The sequence below is a fragment of the Fringilla coelebs genome (assembly GCF_963513975.1).
Source record: "Fringilla coelebs genome assembly, chromosome: 5".
In the NCBI taxonomy this organism is placed as follows: domain Eukaryota; kingdom Metazoa; phylum Chordata; class Aves; order Passeriformes; family Fringillidae; genus Fringilla; species Fringilla coelebs.
Window position 1 is genome coordinate 3,582,675 of NC_140033.1, and position 19,386 is coordinate 3,602,060.

At 42.0% G+C, this 19,386-nt stretch overlaps 1 protein-coding gene across 1 annotated transcript; it reads right to left on the reverse strand.

The window, feature by feature from the left end:
* Positions 1-2,038: 2,038 nt before the first annotated feature.
* LOC311154080 (interleukin-2 receptor subunit alpha-like) lies at positions 2,039-16,117 on the reverse strand. Its single transcript, XM_084206265.1, has 7 exons — positions 15,997-16,117; positions 6,893-7,078; positions 6,562-6,684; positions 6,040-6,267; positions 4,316-4,369; positions 3,375-3,438; positions 2,039-2,132 (listed from the first exon to the last, which is right to left on the reverse strand). Exons 1-6 carry the CDS (start codon positions 16,070-16,072, stop codon positions 3,395-3,397), a joined length of 711 nt encoding a protein of 236 aa, XP_084062391.1. The 5' UTR covers positions 16,073-16,117; the 3' UTR covers positions 2,039-2,132; positions 3,375-3,394.
* Between the last annotated feature and the right edge of the window lie 3,269 nt (positions 16,118-19,386).

The window sequence follows — 19,386 nt, forward strand, 5'->3', positions numbered from 1 at the left end:
CTTCTTTACTGCCATCCAAGCCTGTGGACCTTCTCAGAAGAAAAGGAGGAAGGAGGAAGAGGAAATGGCTTCCTATTTACTCTTGCTGCCTGTACTTTTCAAACCCTCCTTCTCATTCAGAGTGGAGGGCCATGCACAGAATCACAGAATCAATTAGGTTGGAAAAGACCTCCAGAATGATTGAGTCCAATCTTTGACCCCTTGTGGCACCATGTGCCATATTCAGTCATTTCTTGAACACTTTCAGGGATGGTGATTCCACACCCTCCCTGGGCAGCCCATTCCAATGCTTAACCACCCTTGCAGTGAAGAAATTCTTCCTGAGGTCCAGTTTGAACCTCCCCTGGTGCAGCTTGAGGCTGTGTCCTCTCATCCTGTCGTTGGTTCCCTGGGAGAAGGGGCAGGCCCCCACCAGAGTTGCAGAGAGCGATAAAGTCTCTCCTGAGCCTGCTTTTTTCTGGGATAAACAATCTCAGCTCCCTCAGCCACTCCTCATAGACTTGTCTTCTGAATTATAAGGAAGGGATCCATCCCATTTGGCTTTTGTCATATGCCATGTAAGCATCTATAGTTAATCTGGTCAATCTGGGCACTGTAAAAGTCAATGCAGAGAAACTGGTCAAGACCCTGAGTATAACTATATGTCTCTGTGTGTGTATAAATAAATACATATTTACATACATATATTACAGAATAATAATATATGTATTATATATTCTTCTTCTTCTTCTTCTTCTTCTTCTTCTTCTTATTATTATTATTATTATTATTATTATTATTATTATTATTATTATTATATAGGCAATAAGGTGATAAGAACTGCTCTCCAAAGGGACTTGTTCCTCCCCACTGCCTGCCTGAGACACAGATACGTGCATTCATCCAGGTGAAACCCATCTTACCCAGCTGAGCGTGGCTAAAAAGGGGCAGAAGAATATCCAGACATTGCAAATTCCCAATAATACAAGAACATGTCAAGTATTATGTGTGCTTGAGCCTGTCCTCAGATGCCTTTGTGCTGGGCTCTCTGACTCTCTGCATCTACGAAAGGAGCTGTCAAATTAATTGGCTGCCACGATCTGCATCATCCTTGTCTGAGCTGGAGGAATGATGTAGGAACTGTCATGGAAGGCACAAGTCCAAAATAATTGGGAAGAGGGGAGTGATGAGGAATGCATGTATATAGTAAACCATGAGGGAGTCCAGTCAGATTTTCAGCTGGGGTGAAGGGGTTTTTTAATTTCCAAGGGGAACAAAGAGAAAAGTGCAGCTGACCCACCGGGGTGGGGAAGAGGCAGGGGGACATCAGGTGTCCAGCAAAGCTGCTCTGTTTGTGAGGAGGATGGTGTGTGGGCTGAAATGACAGTGGCACCATTTAGTGTGCTTGGGAGAATGGTCCATATGTACTCCTGGTGGCTTGGGAGGGGCTGCAGTTATATTAGAAACACATCTGCTGCGTGGTAGGAGGAGGAGAAGTGGGTTTGGGAAGCAGTTTCAGGCAGGGCTCTTTCCCCAGCAGTCAGTGATGGGGTGCAGTCCTCCTACCAGCACTCTGCAGTGTCAGTGATATTTTTGCCCAACGTCTGCAAGGAATGACGAGGAGGACTCCATCTTATCAGAAGGCTAATTAATTACTTTATTATACTATATTAGTCTATATTTCACTACATCTAAACTGAATCTGCACTAAGCACTCAACTCAACTGCCCAGCATCTCGTGACTGTCTGCTGACCCACAGTCTGCACACACACCTGGCCCTGACAGGCCAAGGAAACAAAACACCATCACTGTGGGTAAGCAATCTCCATATTGCATTCTACTTTGGCACAGCACAGGAGCAGCAAATGAAACGAGAATTGCTTTGATAATTCCTTTCTCTGCTTCTCTCACTGCTTTTCTCAGGTTCAGAGAATGTGAATCCCACACTGTAGGTGGAAAGTCATGCTGTCCCCATAAGAGTTGAGCTGTAACATCATCTGCCACCTTCACACAATGGATTTGAGTGTCCAGGCTTCCTCTTCGTTTGCCACTGCTGGTCTTGGGGTCACTGGTGCAATCTGGTTTCTTCTGTGGCAAGTCATTAATTTCATGAGTTTGCATCTGAATGCCACAATTCCCTCAGAAGTCTTCCCTACAACAGGAAAAACACTTTATTACAGGTGGGATGAAGCAGGTTTTCTATGGCTTCTTTTATATTTACTATGAGAAACAGCAGAGTATTTTTTGCAGATGACACCATTAAGGATCTCAGTTACTCTTTCATCTGGCATTGGCTATTCCACTTTTGTTCCACCACAGAGCCAGTACCATGTAGATCATTCTCGACACTTTGTCACATAGCACGTTTTCAGAAATCCTACAATGGCCCAGGCAATCTGCACCACGGTTGACTATCTTCACTAAAGCACGTTTCAAAGCATTGTTTACACTTTATATGGCTTTATCCAGCCATGAATTGACAAAAATCCACTTCTAATGTGGTTTCACAAGGTGCTCCCTTCCCACTTTTCAAGAAAAATCCCCATTCAGCTAAGAAGCAGCAGTGATTAGTAAGGAACATGAAGAGAAACAGGGATAAGGATTGGCAAAGAGAGAGGAGGAGAATTCCCAAATGTTAAATAGGAACATCTTGGCTTAACTAGGCAGGGGAGCCTGTGAACAGGAACAGCCTTGGTGCATCTCAGTGTAGTAACAGAAACAGGGAGGAGGCCAGACTGAAATAAATCTGAAGTGCAAAGTTGTCATGACACAACTCTGAAATTAGGGGGATGTAAGAAACAGAATTATGTGGCTGTGGTGGCAGATGCTCCCCCAGACTTCCCACAGTTTGGCCAGAGAGAAAAAACTGATTGCATAATCTATCTGAAACAACATATTTGCATAGTTAACCTTAATTTTCCCACAGAGCTAATATCCCACCCATTAATTGAACTACCATTCTCAGTTCCACAATGGCTGGGACCAAGACTGCTTTTTAGAATGACACAATCACAGAATGATTTGGGTTGGAGGGGATCTTAAAACCCATCTCATTCCATCCCCCTGACATGGGCAGGGACACCTTCCACTATCCCAGGTTGCTCCAAACTCCATGCAACCTGGTTTTGGACACTTCCAGGGATGAGGAGTCCACAACCTCTCTGAGCAACTTGTTCTGAAATTTTTTGATTTCAAAAGCTCTGATTCCTCGTTTTCTTGTGCCAGTATTTACCAGCTGAATCAGACAATCCCAAAATCCAGGGTCATATTTAACACAAAAGATGTCCAGAAATCTAAGCAGTACCATACAGAGAGGCTGATCCAGTTGATAACTCTTCCACCCCTAGAGATTTTTTGGTTAGATTTCACATTTTCCTCATTCTGCCCCACTCACCTTATTGGCTGCTTGGTGAGTCACACAAAGGCAGTGGGAATGATAAGCAGAACAAACCAGATAGCTGTAAAACCCGAAAATCAACATGGTTAGCACCTGGAGTTTTCTTAATTACTACATTTACTCCAACTAGGAGAAACAGGCAAGATTAGGGATAGGGTCTCATCTTGCCCCTCTGCCCAGAGGCAGGAATTTTTCCATATTTCCCCATTGCTCCCAGGACCCAACCAACTAGAGATTGACCACAGTCAAATAACCAAGGACTGCTGATGTTGTGGTCTCTGGAGGAGTTTGCAAAACTCCTCCTTCCCTTTATCTCACTCCATTATTCCTTCTCACCATAATGTGCACTACAGTTTTCAACAGACTCCAGCTGGAATCAAGAGCCCTTGTGCAAAGTGTTGAGCATGAGCACAGTCAGACATAATTTCTATTTCATCAGCTAATGGCTGAGTGGAAGATGGGGAAGGGGGAGAAGAAAATCTCTTCAGACTGATCTAAATGCACTGGTGTAGATGTGAAGAAATGTTCTATTTGCCCATATTTTTTTATTCTTTTGAAAATACGAAAAAACCTCAGCATTTAAATATTTACTTTTTTTTTCTGCTTTTTTTTTTCCAGTTGAAGGGATTCACTGAATTCACAGAAAGTCTCAGAGAAGAATCTGAAAATGGCTCCATTGAAAAAAACAGACCTTTGGTTGATCTATTTTCTTTTATGTTCCTTACAAATATTTGAAAACTTCTTTATAGAAGCTTAAATGCTTAGACAATCTGTTTATACTCTCTTTACTAACTTCTCACACAATACATGGATATAGATTTGTCTTGCAGCATATTTAGTAGCTCTTCTAACAGAAATGGATCTCTTTGGAATAGAACAACAAACTGAAAAACCAGCTAAGTGCTCTGGGTGGTGAAGTCTTTAATAAAATGGCATACCTGTCACTGGCAGTGTCCCTGATGAGGAAGGGAAAGAGGACAGAACATTCAAACCTATGGAGAGAGAGAAATTCTTGATTTTTGTATCGATTTGCACTTCTGATGAAGAGCACCAGAGCAGTGATGAGGACAGAATCAGGCAAAGAGCCAGCTCATTCCAAGGGTGGAGTCTGAAAATTGCCATGTTTGTTTCTTGGCCATCAACAGATCTTTCCAGCCTGGATATCAACATATCTGCTGACCTGATGCCTGTTAATGGTGGGCATAAAGTGAACTAGAATGGGATCCATCTAAGATCTTTACTTCATATAAGAGTGGAAGGATGACTTTCAAGCTAGTACCTGAAAACATGGTTTCAACCAGCACCTGGTTTTGTCCAGAAATGTAAGCTAAACCTTCCCTGGTGCAAGAAATGAATTCAATTTCTCTCTTATCATGAAAAGGAAGGTCTGAACTTGTCCTAACAAGACAAGATTTTTAACAAGACATCCTATAATTGTGGTTTCTTGATAAATTTGTTATGCTGAATGCTGAAGGAGAACTGAGAAAGTTCCAGCCTCATTACAGACATCAGATCATAACAAATACAAAGGCAACGCTTTAGGGAATAAACATTTGGTGTTCTATTTGCAAGGACCTGACCTTCCTGAGGTTTGGGAGCATTTTGCAGGAAGCTGGAATTACTGTTTCATTAAATTAAAGGCCAAGGGGGCTTCATTTGTTATCCAGTCCCATGTTTTTCACAATCCCAATTTAAGAACTCTAAAATATTTGTAATTTTTAAATAGATGTAATTCCAATAGGCTGTATTATTTTCTAGGACTGGTTTGTTGATGGGCTATATCTATCATAGCAAGAAATTCTTTTATCTGAAATTTTCAATGGTGTCATGATGAAAAAGACCAGGCACAAAATTGTGACTTCTGCACCAGGAACGCTCTGAACCAGGCACCACAGGGGAATAGATCTGTGAAATAGGGGAGAAGGTGCTGGGCTGATGCTGAAACAGTGTGTGCAGTGGTCTGGTATGATCACAAGGGCTGGAATGACAAAACAGACTGAATTTCTCACTGACAGTCATTCATTTTACAGATATAAAAGCCACAGCAAGCTTTCACAAAGCAGAAATCTGTGCATTTTCCTGGAAATGTGTGGGGTTTCTCCCATGAGTAGGGACACTTATTTCATAGTTACTTCCCAAGGAACTGAGTGAAGGAATCTGGCTGTGTACATTATGATCATTTCAGTGGTAAGTTATATTTGACTCCTAATCAATAATACTTCTTTTTGTTGGTTTTAATATAGGCATCTTGATACAGTTTTATATTATGCTATAATCTGCTAGTAGTTATTTTAATTTTATACTGTGTAGTAAGTAATTCTGATGAAAGTCTTTTGTGTGTTACCTCCTGTTCATTTGTCTTAATAAACAACTCCTTTTTATACAAATACATCTGATTTGCCATCAACAGAACTTGCAGGATGAAGTGATTCCTTAAATTTAAACTGTTGACAAAATCTGATGCTAAGGAAGGATTTGCCTTCATTTCAACCCCTTTCTGTGAAGGTGTTTAAACACACAAGGGAGTTCTTTCTTCCCCTCAGTAGCAGAGCTTCTTTAGGAAACCTTTTTGAAGCCCCCACTCTCCCCAGGACAGCTGGGGGGTCTGAACCCCCCCTGAGCAGGTCAGGACATTGCTGTGGTGGAATCACAACCATCTTACCTGGCCCAATGGTCTGTGGTGGCCACTGGTTGCTGTCATTGGTGCATCTCATATCAAGGGGGGTCCAGAAGATTTTGCCATTCACTTCCTTGCACGTCCTGCTGCCAAAGGTGGGGGGTCTCTTATCATAACCTGTCTGGCATTTGAAATGTAAGACTTGTCCCACGTAATGCCGTTGGGGCAGCCTTATGGAGGCATGTGGAATAGTCTTGGGAGGACCACAGAAATCTGTGGGAGCACAAGGCAGCACATGGTTAAAGCAGACAGATTTTGTGTGCTGCTTCTGTTCTTGAAAATCTTGTGTTCTTAGAAAATATAGACAGGCAGGACATAGCAAGCCTTTCTAATTCTTGGTTAGGATGCCAAATACTCATTTGCTTATACTGTGTCACCTTATTCAGTCAAGATATTACAGAAACAGTTTCTTTCCCTCTGCCTGCAAAATAATTAAATATCATTCATCTTTTTTACACTACTTCCATGGAAATCAGCAGGAGAAGTATAGAATGAGCTCTTATTTACCCTTTTGTTTGGACTCTGAAAGGTCTTCTTGCTTCTGGGGTGCAGTGTGCATTGGTTCTAATTCTGGCTTCTGTGTAAGTTCTAACTCCATCATGGGACCCATTGACGACAAATTTTTCATATCTGTGGAGAAGTGATATTTGTTGAGTTACAGCAGGACAAATACCAGAAGAAATGGCCAGAGCACCCAAGCTTCTAGAGGTTGGATAAAACTGTTTCAAGTTCCAACTGAGAAAAATAAACACAAAAGATCTTTTGTTAATGTTTTATACGAGGTTACACATGGAGGAGAAACACCTCTATGTATAGGAAAAAACCAACACTCACTCACCAAAGCATTGAAATGGTTGGTGTTTCCAAACAGCACCCTGCTGTTCAATCTTACACTGAATTCCTAGGTATACACCAGGTCTTCTGTCATAGCCAGGGTCACACTCATAGTACAGTTTGGTCAGTGGTGGATACATGTCAGCAGTGACATCAGCAAATTCAGTCGGTGGAAGGTGTGGGCATTCACCTGCAAATAGAAAGCCTGAGAATCAGGACAGCCTGGCATTTTACTTTATGGATCAAGGACTGCCCTGTTCTCAATACCAGACATGTCCAGCAGATGGACAACATGAAACATTTTCTTCATGAAGAATCATTATTGTGACGGTGTTTGCAGCGGTCCCAGGATGAGGGAAGAGATGAGAAAGTTGACTCCATGTTTCAGAAGGCTTGATTTATTATTTTATTATATATATTATATTAAAAACTATACTAAAAGAATAGAAGGAAGGATTTCATCAGAAGGCTGGCTAAGAATAGAAAAGGAATGAATAACAAAGGTTTGTCTCTGACCCAGACAGTCTGGACAGCTGGACTGTGATTGGCCATTAATTAGAGACAACCACATGAGACCAATCCCAGCTCCACCTGTTGCATCCCACAGCAGCAGACAATCATTGTTTACATTTTGCTCCTGAGGCCTCTCAGCTTCCCAGGAGAAAAAATCCTAAGGAAAAGATTTTTCAGAAAATATCACGGCTATACATTAATATAAAAATTTTCTTAATGAAGCTGTACATAATTGTTTTGGACAGCAACTACCACCACCAGAGTGTGCAGCCCTCAGTCTATGGGGTGAGGCACAATAGGCAAAAGTAACAATTAAAAGTTGCAATCATCTATAAGCAAACATTGGGAATGGGCATAGACTCTCAGATCTGTCTGAGGACAGCAAAGAGCAGCTTACTGTGAAATAAGTTTGCAAACCTAAATATAACTTGTCCCAAAACAAAGACGTGAAGTGTTGTGTCATCAGCAAATCATATATAAATATACTTCTCAATCAGTTTGAACTAATTAAGTTAGATCATTTCAGTGCACTCAAAAAGCCTGCTGAAGCTGAGCTGGGGACCCAGAGGTTGATAAAGGCACTACTTAATCACTATTTAAGGCTAAAGGCTGAGAAATTAAAGGATCAAATAGTCTGGTTGCACCAGGTCTGGCACACTGGATCTTTGGATGCACGATCCGTGGTCCTTTATGCTTATGCACAACAGCAACAGCTATCAGGACTGAAATTCCCTACTCACCATATCCTCACACTTCCTGCAGCCATAATTAATGCAGCCTTAGCAACCAGCAGGAATGACTGCAAAAGGCCCTCGAGTCCCTGATAGCTGTTCATCATTTGGTGTCTGCCCTTGACTCCCAAAGTGGTTTGTCCTTGAAAGACCAACAGTGACTCAACCCTGCTCCAGCCATGCAATGCCCTTTTCTTTCATTTCCTCACTTTGATATTTTCTGCCCTTTTTACTTTACATTGTCTTGCTGTTTAGTAAGTCACAAAGTTTGAAGAAGGCAACAATGAAAGGTATGTGAGCAGTCCAACAGCTAATCTGCATAAGGGTTGTTTTAATCCCCTTGTACCTTTGTGTAATCAAAGGATTTGCCTTGTAAACGACATCAGACTGTGGCTTTGAGAGAAGCGACTGCACCCGAAATAGTTAACCACATGATTTACCACAGACTGTCAGGGTGATTAAAATTAAAGAGTTATCAGATCAGCAGCAAGTTGAGATCATGTACTCTCACTTTCCCTGAAAGCTAAAAGCTTGTTTCCCTCAAGACTTCAAAAGCCTCTTTGAAGCAGACTGCAGATCTGAATCTCAGCATAAGGCACTCCAACCTATAACTCATTAGTCTCTTCTTAAGAAAACCCACAACATTTAACCGACTCATCATAAAGGGCAAACATTCTTTTAATTGATGATCAGATGTTGGGTTCTTCTGAACTTGCACACATCAGACAGGGATTGTGCAGAAAGGGTGCACTTGGGAGAAGGTGAGCATCCACATTGCAGCTGGATCACACACAAGCTTTCTTGGATTCAGCCTTTTCATTTCATCCACATTGCTCAAGTTATTGTCTTCTCACATCTAAATAACTGCAGTATCTTCTTTGACCTTTACAACCATATTCCTTTCTCCAATCCAAAAAGAATTTTGGAAGAGGAATTTCCCAGGTCTTGGTGTGACCTTGTGCCTGCCTCCCTTTGACTTTTAACTGCTTCATTGTCACATAAAATATTTTGCTCCCTTTTTCAAGAACCTTCTCCTTTGCAACCCTTTAAAACACTAGCTTCTCCTCCAGCACTTCTCACCAATGTGTTTGATCAAAGCTGTCAACTTTTGGGTTTATTGTTGTACCAGTCCTCACACTGGGAGGAGCTGTGAATGTATACAGACATTGCAAAATATCCTTTCCCATAATTGCTCTTAATTGTCTCAAAATACCTTATATATCTTCAGAAGTGCTTCTCTTTATGTGGTTTTAACTCCTCTTTCTAGAAAAAGTAGGCACTCAGCAAGTAACCCATACACCCTCCTGCCAGGCAGTTTTAGGGAGTGAAAAGATCCTCCCTGAGCCTCCTTTTCTCCAGCCTGAGCTCCCCCAGATCCCTCAGCCTCTCCTCATCAGACCTGTGCTCCAGACCCTTCCCCAGCTCCACTCCCCTCTCTGGACCTGGTCCAGCATCTCCATGTCTTTCTTCAGTTTCATGTCATGGCACCTCTTCAAATAGTTTGGGAAAACTGCAGAGAGGATGCAGACCTGGTGAGGTCAGGACCATTCTGACCTCTGGAGTGAATTGTGCCTAAAACTTCATTCCATCTTTGTGCCCAAGGAAACTACATGGTTTGCCCCTAAAAAAATCAACATCCTTGCTGTGTGAATGGGATTGGAAGAATCCAGCCAAAGGGATTGGAAGAATCCAGGGAGTAGGAAATGGCAGGGTAGATTCTTTTTCTTCACCAGATTTCTGACTTTTTACGTCTTTAGGGAAGGTTAGCTTTGTTTTGGGGGGTTTTTGTTGTTTTGCACCTTGCTGATAATTAGCCAATCAACTTGTTTGAGCTGGCATGATATGAAAATGTCAATCTTTTAAAAGGCCAGCACATCTGGGCATAACCTACCTCACAGGCTGTGGTGTTTTGCACAGCCCAGCTTTCCCTGGGTTCTGCATCCTTTCTCAGCTTCTCCAGGATTGCACTCCAGCTATTACTGGTTTGAAATACTGCCCTCACATTACCTTGAGATGTCTTGATGTTTTGTTTGCCTCCTCATTTTCCCTCTGCACTTATTCCAATTTCTCATTCTCATGAGCCACTCTTTCCTTCTCTTGCTATCCTGATGCTCACTGTTCTCTCATTCCCTCATTCACAAAATTCATCAGCCCCTACCAACTATTCTCACTTCCCACACCCCAGAAGTGTCCTGGGACTCCATTTCTCTGCACTTAAAGGAAGTAAATGGGCCAAACAGATAGGCTGGTGTAATTGTGTTCACAGGGAATTTAGCCTTTCTGTCACTTGCAGAATTATGAGAACATTTAGCTCTCCTAAGGCAGATAGGAATTTCTGTTTCTTCCCATATTCATGGATTTTTGGTGCCTGCAGCATTTGTGGAAGTTCTAGAGGTGATTTCAATTATTATGATGGAATGGATGGAGACAAACTTTGGAATTAAGAGACTTGTGTATTGAGACAATAGACAGCCATGAAACATAGAAAATTAAAAAGTAGTTGTTGGTTCTGCTGGAGTGTTCCCTAAATTAAGTTTGAAAAGCTTTTTGAGACCTGCAAGCCTTGTCATCTGAGCCAACAGATAAGTGTGAGCTGGGGTGTCTGATGCCATTTGAGATGTCTTAGGGCACCACTGGGATTTCCACACGAGCTGTCAGATATCACACAGGAGATACTGGAGGGAAAGAAACCCAGCATCTAAATCAGCATCAGCTCCTTCAGATTTCTTCCCTCACGTTTCCCATTCACCTATGTTACTCACCCAACCACAAAACTGCTCTTGGTGGGTGTGCTGGCAGTACCAGGCTTCGTGAAACCCTCCCTCCTGTTTCTCTTCCATGTCTGAGCTGGCAGAGCAGTGAGAGATGAGGCTTTAAAACAACACCTTTAGTCCACAAGAAGTGAGTGGGGAAAATTTGTAACAGGTATTTTTAGTGCTAGGTAAAACACAGACAGTGAGTCACGCCACACTAACCTAAACTCAGAACTTCCTCTGTCACGTGGCTGTGTGTCACCAGCACTGACATTATTCTGATCTCAAGTTAAAGCAGCAAGGTGCAAAAATAGGACAATTTTCCCCTTACTACAAAGGCAGTAGGATGGGATTGGTAGGAAACTGAATGCTCTGAAGTTTTGGGCAGAAGCAGTAGAAGAAACCAGGCACTGCACACACCTGCCCAGCTCAGAGATGAGGAGCACCTCTCCCCAGAGACAACAACAAACCAAACCAGGTGAAAATGAAGATATTTCCCCAGCTGTGCCTGAAAAGTTAAATCAGCCCTGGGGATTTATGTGCTGTGAGAAACTGGGCTCTCTAAATGGTGCAGTCTCATGAAGATGAAACTGATACAGGCAAAGCGAAGGAATTGATACCAACAACAGGACTAAAATGGTAATGAACTTTTTCTTACTTCAAAACTTATCCCCAAAGGTTCCTTTAACAAGCAACCCTCAGCTCTGCATGATTCTTTCCCCCATTAATGTAATTTATGGCTTATGTGAATTTGTAAGATGGGAATAGATCCCAAAGGTGGGCTTGGGGTACAGACCCCAACTTTATTGTAGTTTTCCCATGAGATTATAATTAACTGTTCCTGAGATTATAGAGAGATTATTTTTTTAAAAAATTGAGTAAGAGTGAATCTGCAGTAAGTGGCAGAAATACAATGCAGATGAAATGACCAGGCACAAGTTTTAATAGAAACAGCAGTGGAGGAGAGACCAGCCTTGGGGGGATGTAGTGGGTTTGAATATTTCCAGCAGTGGAGAACAAGAATGTCCTGTTCTAAGGATCTGGCAGTTCATTCCCTGCTGAGTTTGCTGTGCCAGCAAACTTTCTCTGTTCAAAAAACAGTGTAAAATAAAGTGAAATATGAACTGTCAGGAGCTCTAGGACCACAGAAAACTGGGTTTGGGAGAAATGCACTTCTCTTACCTCTTGACTTAATCCTGCTGACCAGCTGTTTGCATTGACCTAGGCAGTGGAATCCAATGCAAAAAAATTCCATGTACAGCAAGGCTAGAGCATGTTGCACAGTGGATTAAGCTTTCTCATGCTCAGCATAATTTATGCTCAGGAATGTGCCTTCTTAGCTCCTTCTGTGAGAAGTGGAGCTGGGCAAACCTCTCAAGAGCACAGCAGACACCTAATTTACCTTCTCCAAAGCAAAGCTTTAAGGTGCTTCTTTCTTTTTATCAGCTGCAGTGGTGGAAGAACATTCTTCCATGCTCACATTGATAATCAGAGGGGTTTACCTGATGCACTGATGGATCTCACACCTGCCCTAGCAGAGAGGCTGGGCTGGGGACTTGAACTCCAAATGTGGAATTGGAAGAGGGAACATTAGCAAAGGAAGAGGAAGGAAAACTAGCCTGGGCACAGTGTGCTGCATAGAAAGTGCATAAGTAAAGATTAGGGAACATTTGTTTTTGTTTCTGGGTGTTTATAACATCCTTGGTTCTGTGGTAAAGCCACAGAGCTCAGACTCTGAATGTAACCATGGCACATGGTTTTATAGCAGAACACAGAGCCAAGTTTTGAGAATATCATACATGAAAGCCTTGTTTTGGTGTGTGACACTTCTGCTTAAACAGACAATCTCAGTAACACACATGTCTTTGATATTTTCATCTAAAAAGAAACAAAAATTGTCTTTTTAAACAACAGCCGAGATACAGATTCTTTCCTTTGTCTGGAATTTTTTCAGCCTTGCCTTTTGTAGGGCTGAAAGAGCAGTAGAGAATATCCTCTCTGAAAATAACTGAATGGTCTGACAAGTGTGGGCCCCAGTCTTGGAAAAGTGGGAAAAAAGGTCTAGTGGGGAAATTTTGATTTCAAATATGCCCTAAGGACTCATCTCACCTGACTTAGGGACTTAGCATGGTCATGGAACTTTGCCCTGGAGATCTCAAGAGTAAGAGGGAAATTTTCTGCACATGGCAATGATTTTTCTGACGTCATGAATGAAGTATTTTTCCACATAGAGAGGGTTATATATTCTTTGTGGGAAGGCTCACGCTTTAACAAATCAAGAACATCAAGAAAAAGCAACAGATGACAGAGAGCTGCTGCTCCCTTGGCAGGGCTGAGGAACAGGGAGTGAAGTGAGGAGAGTCATGAAAGGACTTGGAAATGTGAGTTTTGGGGGAAGCATTGGAGGAGATGGAGCAAAGACCAAGTGAGCCACGTTGTTCCAAAATTCAGGACCAAGGTCAGGGAATGGAATCCGTGGGTAGAAAATATCCAGAAGCTGGGCTTTGAACATAGCATTTAAGCAACAGGGAGAAGAGGGCAGACAAAGTTGAACATTGAGGAGGTAGGGAGACCAAAATAAAAACAATCTGAAGGCAACAGTGAGCAAATTCAGGAGCAGTGGCTTTCTAGAAGTAGATAAGGAGTGGATTTTTTTCTGCAATAAAAGGAAAAAGGATTTAACAATTCCTCCAGCTGAAGAAGCAGGTACTGCAGGATCTCCATCTGTCTGTAATATCTGCTTTCCCTCAGTAGGATCACACTTTTAAAACATTTTTTTTACATTTTTTTACTTGTAGCTGCATATTGAGCTGAAGGCCACTGTAGCTGAAAGGTTTATAAAGGTATTTGCTCTCTAGTTGACCTCACAATAATCACTTGTCTGTGTTTGACAACTTTAATGTATTCTGCATTGCATTTCAATTCCATGGGAGCCAGCACTAATATGCAAGTATAATGGGAAAGAAATTCCTCTCATTTACATCACTGAGATCTGGTACCCATCTTGTGTGAATGAAATTCACTTGAATGAATTTCTTTCTTTTGTGAGTTTTAATCCTTTCCAGGTTTAAGTTGAAAATCTGTTCAGTGTATCCCTGTATGATGAACAGCAAGATGGAAAGGTTGTAGGAGCACAGACCAGCTTTTACCTTGTGTTTGACCCTCACTTCTGCTTTCACCCATGCCTGCAGCTTCTAGGCACTGCTGCTGTGCAGAATAAAGGAGATAAATGTGATGCTGTTCACAGGAAAACCAGCATTTCTCTTCTTTTCAGCACTAAGGTGTAGTTTAAATTTTATTAAATGAATGATCATTCCATGCCTTAACTTCCCCAGTCCCCCAGGACTTTTCCCTCTCAAAACACTTTGAGAACTATTAGTGAAGCTGTTCTGTAAAACAAATGGTTTTTATTTCCTTTTCCCTCTATTTGTATTTATTCCTAATAGTGCATTTTTACAAACACCATCTAGGGCTGGATGTATTTACAAAACTGAACTTGCAGTGCTGGGACAAGCTGAAAATACTGAAGTAAAATAATAAAAAAAAAAGCACTGTATGTGCTGAGGCCTGGTTGATTTTTGACCAGTTTGACCCAGCCCCTTTCCCTTTGCTTTGCTTATGTCTATTCCCAGGTCTCTCTGTTGATCCCCCTAAGGAATTAAATCAACAGGTCTTACAGCCACAATGCCTTAAGTGTCTCCATGATTAAAAACCCCTAAATTGGTGAAAGGTGGTGTTTCTATCTTAGCACATTATTTGCAGGGAGAAATTACAAAAATATATATTAATATTATATTTAAACATTGGGAGAGACATTGAAAATAAGTATGGGAAGCTGAGGAAAGAAGAGCTTAGAGATACAGTAAGGAATGCAATCCTGTGCATTAATTCACTCAGTGGTGAATAAAATTACATGAAATGGCATAAAATGCAACTGCTCTGACACCCCTCGATTTTCTTCCAAAAAACCAGAACGGTTTCTGATAAACGAGGACTGCCAGAAAGAAATTTCACAACATGTTCCAGGCAGAGTGATTCAGAAAGTGTGATCTGGGGAACCTGACTCATCCCAGAACTGATCCCACTGACACATCTCTGGCTGAGCAGCTCGTGGTGCTGCTCCTGCACGCAGCACCAAACACTTCCCTGGGCTCTGGCTCCTCATCTGGCAGTGGAAGGAGAAGGTGCAGCATTTACTGGCAAAATAATGAGAATAAAATCACCTGGGGCTTCAACATTTGTGAAGGTCCTTCCTGCATTAATCAGTAGCAACACACTCTTCCCTTGAGAGGGCCAGCCCTGGGGAAAATTGCCAGCCCTGCTAAGGATGATCCATCAGCAGTTACAGCACCAGCATATCTGAGAGCCTGCCTCAGGCTGTGTCTGTTCATACCTCTCAGCGTGGACATCATCATCAGACACAGAAAGAAATATCACATTTATGGAGTGCTGAGAATGGAAGGGTTTTTTTTCCTCCTGTCTTTGAACAAAGCAGTTTAAATTTAAATACACTAATGCATCACCAGACCATTCCTCAATGCACCCACTTGTCACGATAAATAAGCCAAATCTAAGCAGTGTCACCATTTATAAATGTGTAAAATTATGCTGAATTGGATTAGCTGTCTCCATTCACAGCTTATAGGCACTGCTGATGGAAAGGCATGGCTGAAAAAATATTTCATATCTATAGTACCCATAGCAAATTTGGATGGTACCTTTTAACTAATAGCATTGCCATCAATTTTACCTACAGGGGTGCTGGCATTTCAGTGTCTATTTTTGTTTCCTAAAGTTACAAGCAAAATGGAAAAAGGAAATTCAAAGGGCTGCCTCAGGCTGCTTTGATCTGCCCACTGTTCCAGTGATGGGTTGGAGGATACATACATTAGTCAGACAAAAAATATCCTCTAAAGCTCTGGATTTTCTGCAGCTGACAGCTTGTGGGCACAGAACCCATTTCTCTCATTTCCTTAGAATAATAAATTCCTTAAGCTCCTTAGCATCTTTCCTTTGCTGAAAGGAGTCAGGATGATGTGAACACCCTCTAACAACCACCAAAAAACCCAAATCATTTTTTCCCTCCCCAAAAGGCAAAAAGAGTCTTTTACCTGGCCTGTTCCCCTTGATGAATCCAAACAAGAGCCACATCAAAAGCCACTTGAGCTCCATGGGACTTGTCCCCATCTTTTCTCCACACCTCTGAGGACGGTGAAGTTTCTCAGAAGTGATGAGCTGTTGCCAGCCAAGCCACGGAGCTGATCACTGCCTGATGAGGCTGTCTGAGAGCATCACCCACGTGTGCAGCAAGGGGTTTGGTCAGCAAATCATCGTTTTGCTGGCTCCACAGGAAAGAACAAAAGCTGCTTTCTGTTCAGGCATTAGTTTGTTATCCAGGAAACCAAAGTCGATGCTCGGTGTGGTGGAGCATGCCATGGTGTATAGGAAGTGGTTTGACACATCAGAGCTCCTGGCTCCACAGCTCTTTGACATTTCACTACAGCTGAGGTCAGGAGAAGCAGGAAGACTTTCAAAGGTTTGTTCAGGCATTCAGCCCCAAATCTGTGGCTGGACAGGGATTAGAGATGGACCAGGGCTGTGGGATAGATGTCTGGTGTGTGGCAATGGATCTCAGGCAACATCTGTGGGCTCTACCTGCAAAAAAAAAGGTTCCATGGCTTATCCTTTTGAGTTTCAGGGGTCTTCTGTTACTGATGATAAAGCCATACTGCATTTGGTTTTGATGGAAGCATGTGTGCAGTTTCCCTGAATCACAGCTGAGCTTCTGAAGGATGGACAGCTTGATTAAAACAACAAACAAAAACATGAGGGTGAGGCTGCCAGGTTTGGAAAAGGTTTCCCTTGCTCCTAAATTGTCTGGGTGTGACATGCTTCAGTGAATTTTTTGCAAATGCCAGTGGAAAAATGGAAATTACCAAGGAAGTATCACGCTTTATGTAGTTTTTATTCAGCCATTAACACAGAAATTATTTTCTGTTAGTAACTAGAGAATTAATTGGGATAGACTATAGAAAAAAACAGTTTAAACTATCTGTGATATTCTATCATGATTATGACATGCTGGGCATTTATTTCTCCTTTATAAATCCTCAATGAATTAAATCTTCTTAACAGGCAAGCTAAGGAATAGATGCAATACATTTTTAACTGCTGCTGTGGCAGTATCCATCAGTCTGCCACCTTTCTCCTGATAAATCTCCCTTTGCTCATTTCATGAGAGATTTTGTGCAGCTTTGTGATGCAGGTGACAAATCCTCCTGCAGGGTTTGCCAGCTGTGAGGTTTTGCCAGGAGATTACTTCTCAAATCCAAATGCAACAGGGCATGGAGAACAAGTAAGATTTCTGAAGCAACTGCTGTGGGTAAAATGCTCTGCTCACCCCGGGGCTGCTTCATGCTCCACAGTATTTACTGCCTGTGCTTCAGTATCAAATCATCTTCCATATTTAACAGTGTAATAGGAAAAACTCATGCCAAAGCCCTCTGAAGGACTTAAGAGAGTTTCACTCCTGAAAAATCTGTCTGAAAGTCTTAGACCCCAATCCTTCACCTTTTTCCAAGATGCCTGGAGATATGCAACTGCCTGAACCCTGCAGTCATTTGGACTGGTGAAAAATATTTATTATGTTGCCTGGAAAGAAATCCCAAACTTTTTATCCTTTCCTTATTAAATACAGGGTCTGTTCTTTTGAGGTGGAGGCATTTACTTGCCAACATCTACAATTTCTTGCTTGCTTTAACTATTAAATTCCACCGTTATTTTAATGATGGACACAGAGATGAGGGATGTTTTCTGCAGTTCTCCATCCAGCTCAATCTTTCATGCAGCCATTTGTTTTCAGGCAGTAAACCTCAGCACAGGTGAGTAACAGCCACTAAGGTTTTATCAGAAAAGGTGAGTTTTTACCCAGGAATAAATAGAAAGCACAGTCAGTTGTGCTGGAATGAATGGTGACTTCAGGTGGCTCAATGCTGCAAACACAGATTGCATGAGAAAGACCTGTAAATCAGCATTTACACCTCTTAAAGGTCAGAAAAAACGGTTATGGTTTGTGAGAGGAATTAGCCAGATCAGCTTTGGGAAATAAGTCAGTTTGCTGAATGATTCTGCAAAAAAAACCCAGAGCAGATTCTGCAAGGAACAGACCCAAAGTAGAGTGAGATAGAGAAGGGGACAGTGAGAGTAGAGAGACCCAGCAAGGGGGAAAGGCACCCAGGCACACAGAAAAACTGGGGTTTATGAGGGAAAAAACATAACTAGCATTATAATTTAGATGATCAACATGAGATGTTAGCAACGGAATTAGGTGTGACAATAAAGGATGGAGGTGCAGTGAAAACTCAGTGGGTATCTGAGCAGTGGTAGAGGAAAAAAAAAAAAGAAAAAGGGCATCTTGAGAATTAAAGGAAATGTAGAAGGAAAAGAAGGTGCTGGGATACCTGCTGCTCCTTAACTTTCCTCCATTGATCAGCAGAGCGTTGCTGCTCAGGTAAGTTCTCTGTTTCAGCAGAGAGCTGGGAGGAAAAGAGCCTGTCACGTAGCTCAGGCCACCACAGACAAGATTATAAAGATTATTTTTATTCAATATCACAAGATCACAAGTACAGAAATGGAGTTGCCATGGAGTAAACCACAAACACAGCTACAGCCTTCTTAGGTCTAGGTTTAACAAGAGCTTTTTGAAATCCTGTAAGTGCTTTTAAAACTCTGCACAAACTCATTTGGTCTGGAGGAGTGTCCTTTCCTTAAACTGGTCTCTCAGCCAGCTTGAAGAATGGGCAACACTGTGATCTTACTGCAGCCCTTCCCAGTTCAAAGCAGTTGTAAACATCTATGTAACTCACAGAAATAAGCAAGCTTTGTGTTTTATTCAACTTTTCTGCTGTTACTCACTCTTACACGAGTCCTGTATTCAAGGGAATAATTTTTAATATGGACCTTCCCAGGAAGGGTGTGGAGGTGGCTCTAGCAGCTACCTAAATTCTGTTAATCAGAATATTGCTAGTGCATCCTTAAAATTACGGTAATAGAGGTTGTGAACTCACATTGTGCCCCCACAAGGGCCCTTCCCAACCTCCACAGCAGCATCCAGCTCTGCTGCAGGGCAGAGGTTTGGGGAAGCCCGAGTTATACCCCCCCTCAAAATCAGCATCAGAAAATTTTCATTCAGCCTAATTATCTATAAAGGTCAAACAGGTTTTAATCAGTTTTTATTTCCTGTAAAAGTGAGATGGAACTGACACAAGGCACACAAATGTCACACCTTAAGTGGAGCATCTTTACCATGTCCATACAGAGTTCAGCTCAAGAGAGAGCTGCACGGTCAGTACAGTTGTTAAAGTTCCCCCTTGAGTCAGTGCAGAGTCAATAAGAGCATCTAGAGTGATTCACCTCCTCTTCTGTATATCTACATCCACCAGATGAGTCACTCTTATCTTCTCTCCCTCTCTCCCTTCCATCTGCACACAACTGTTAAACCA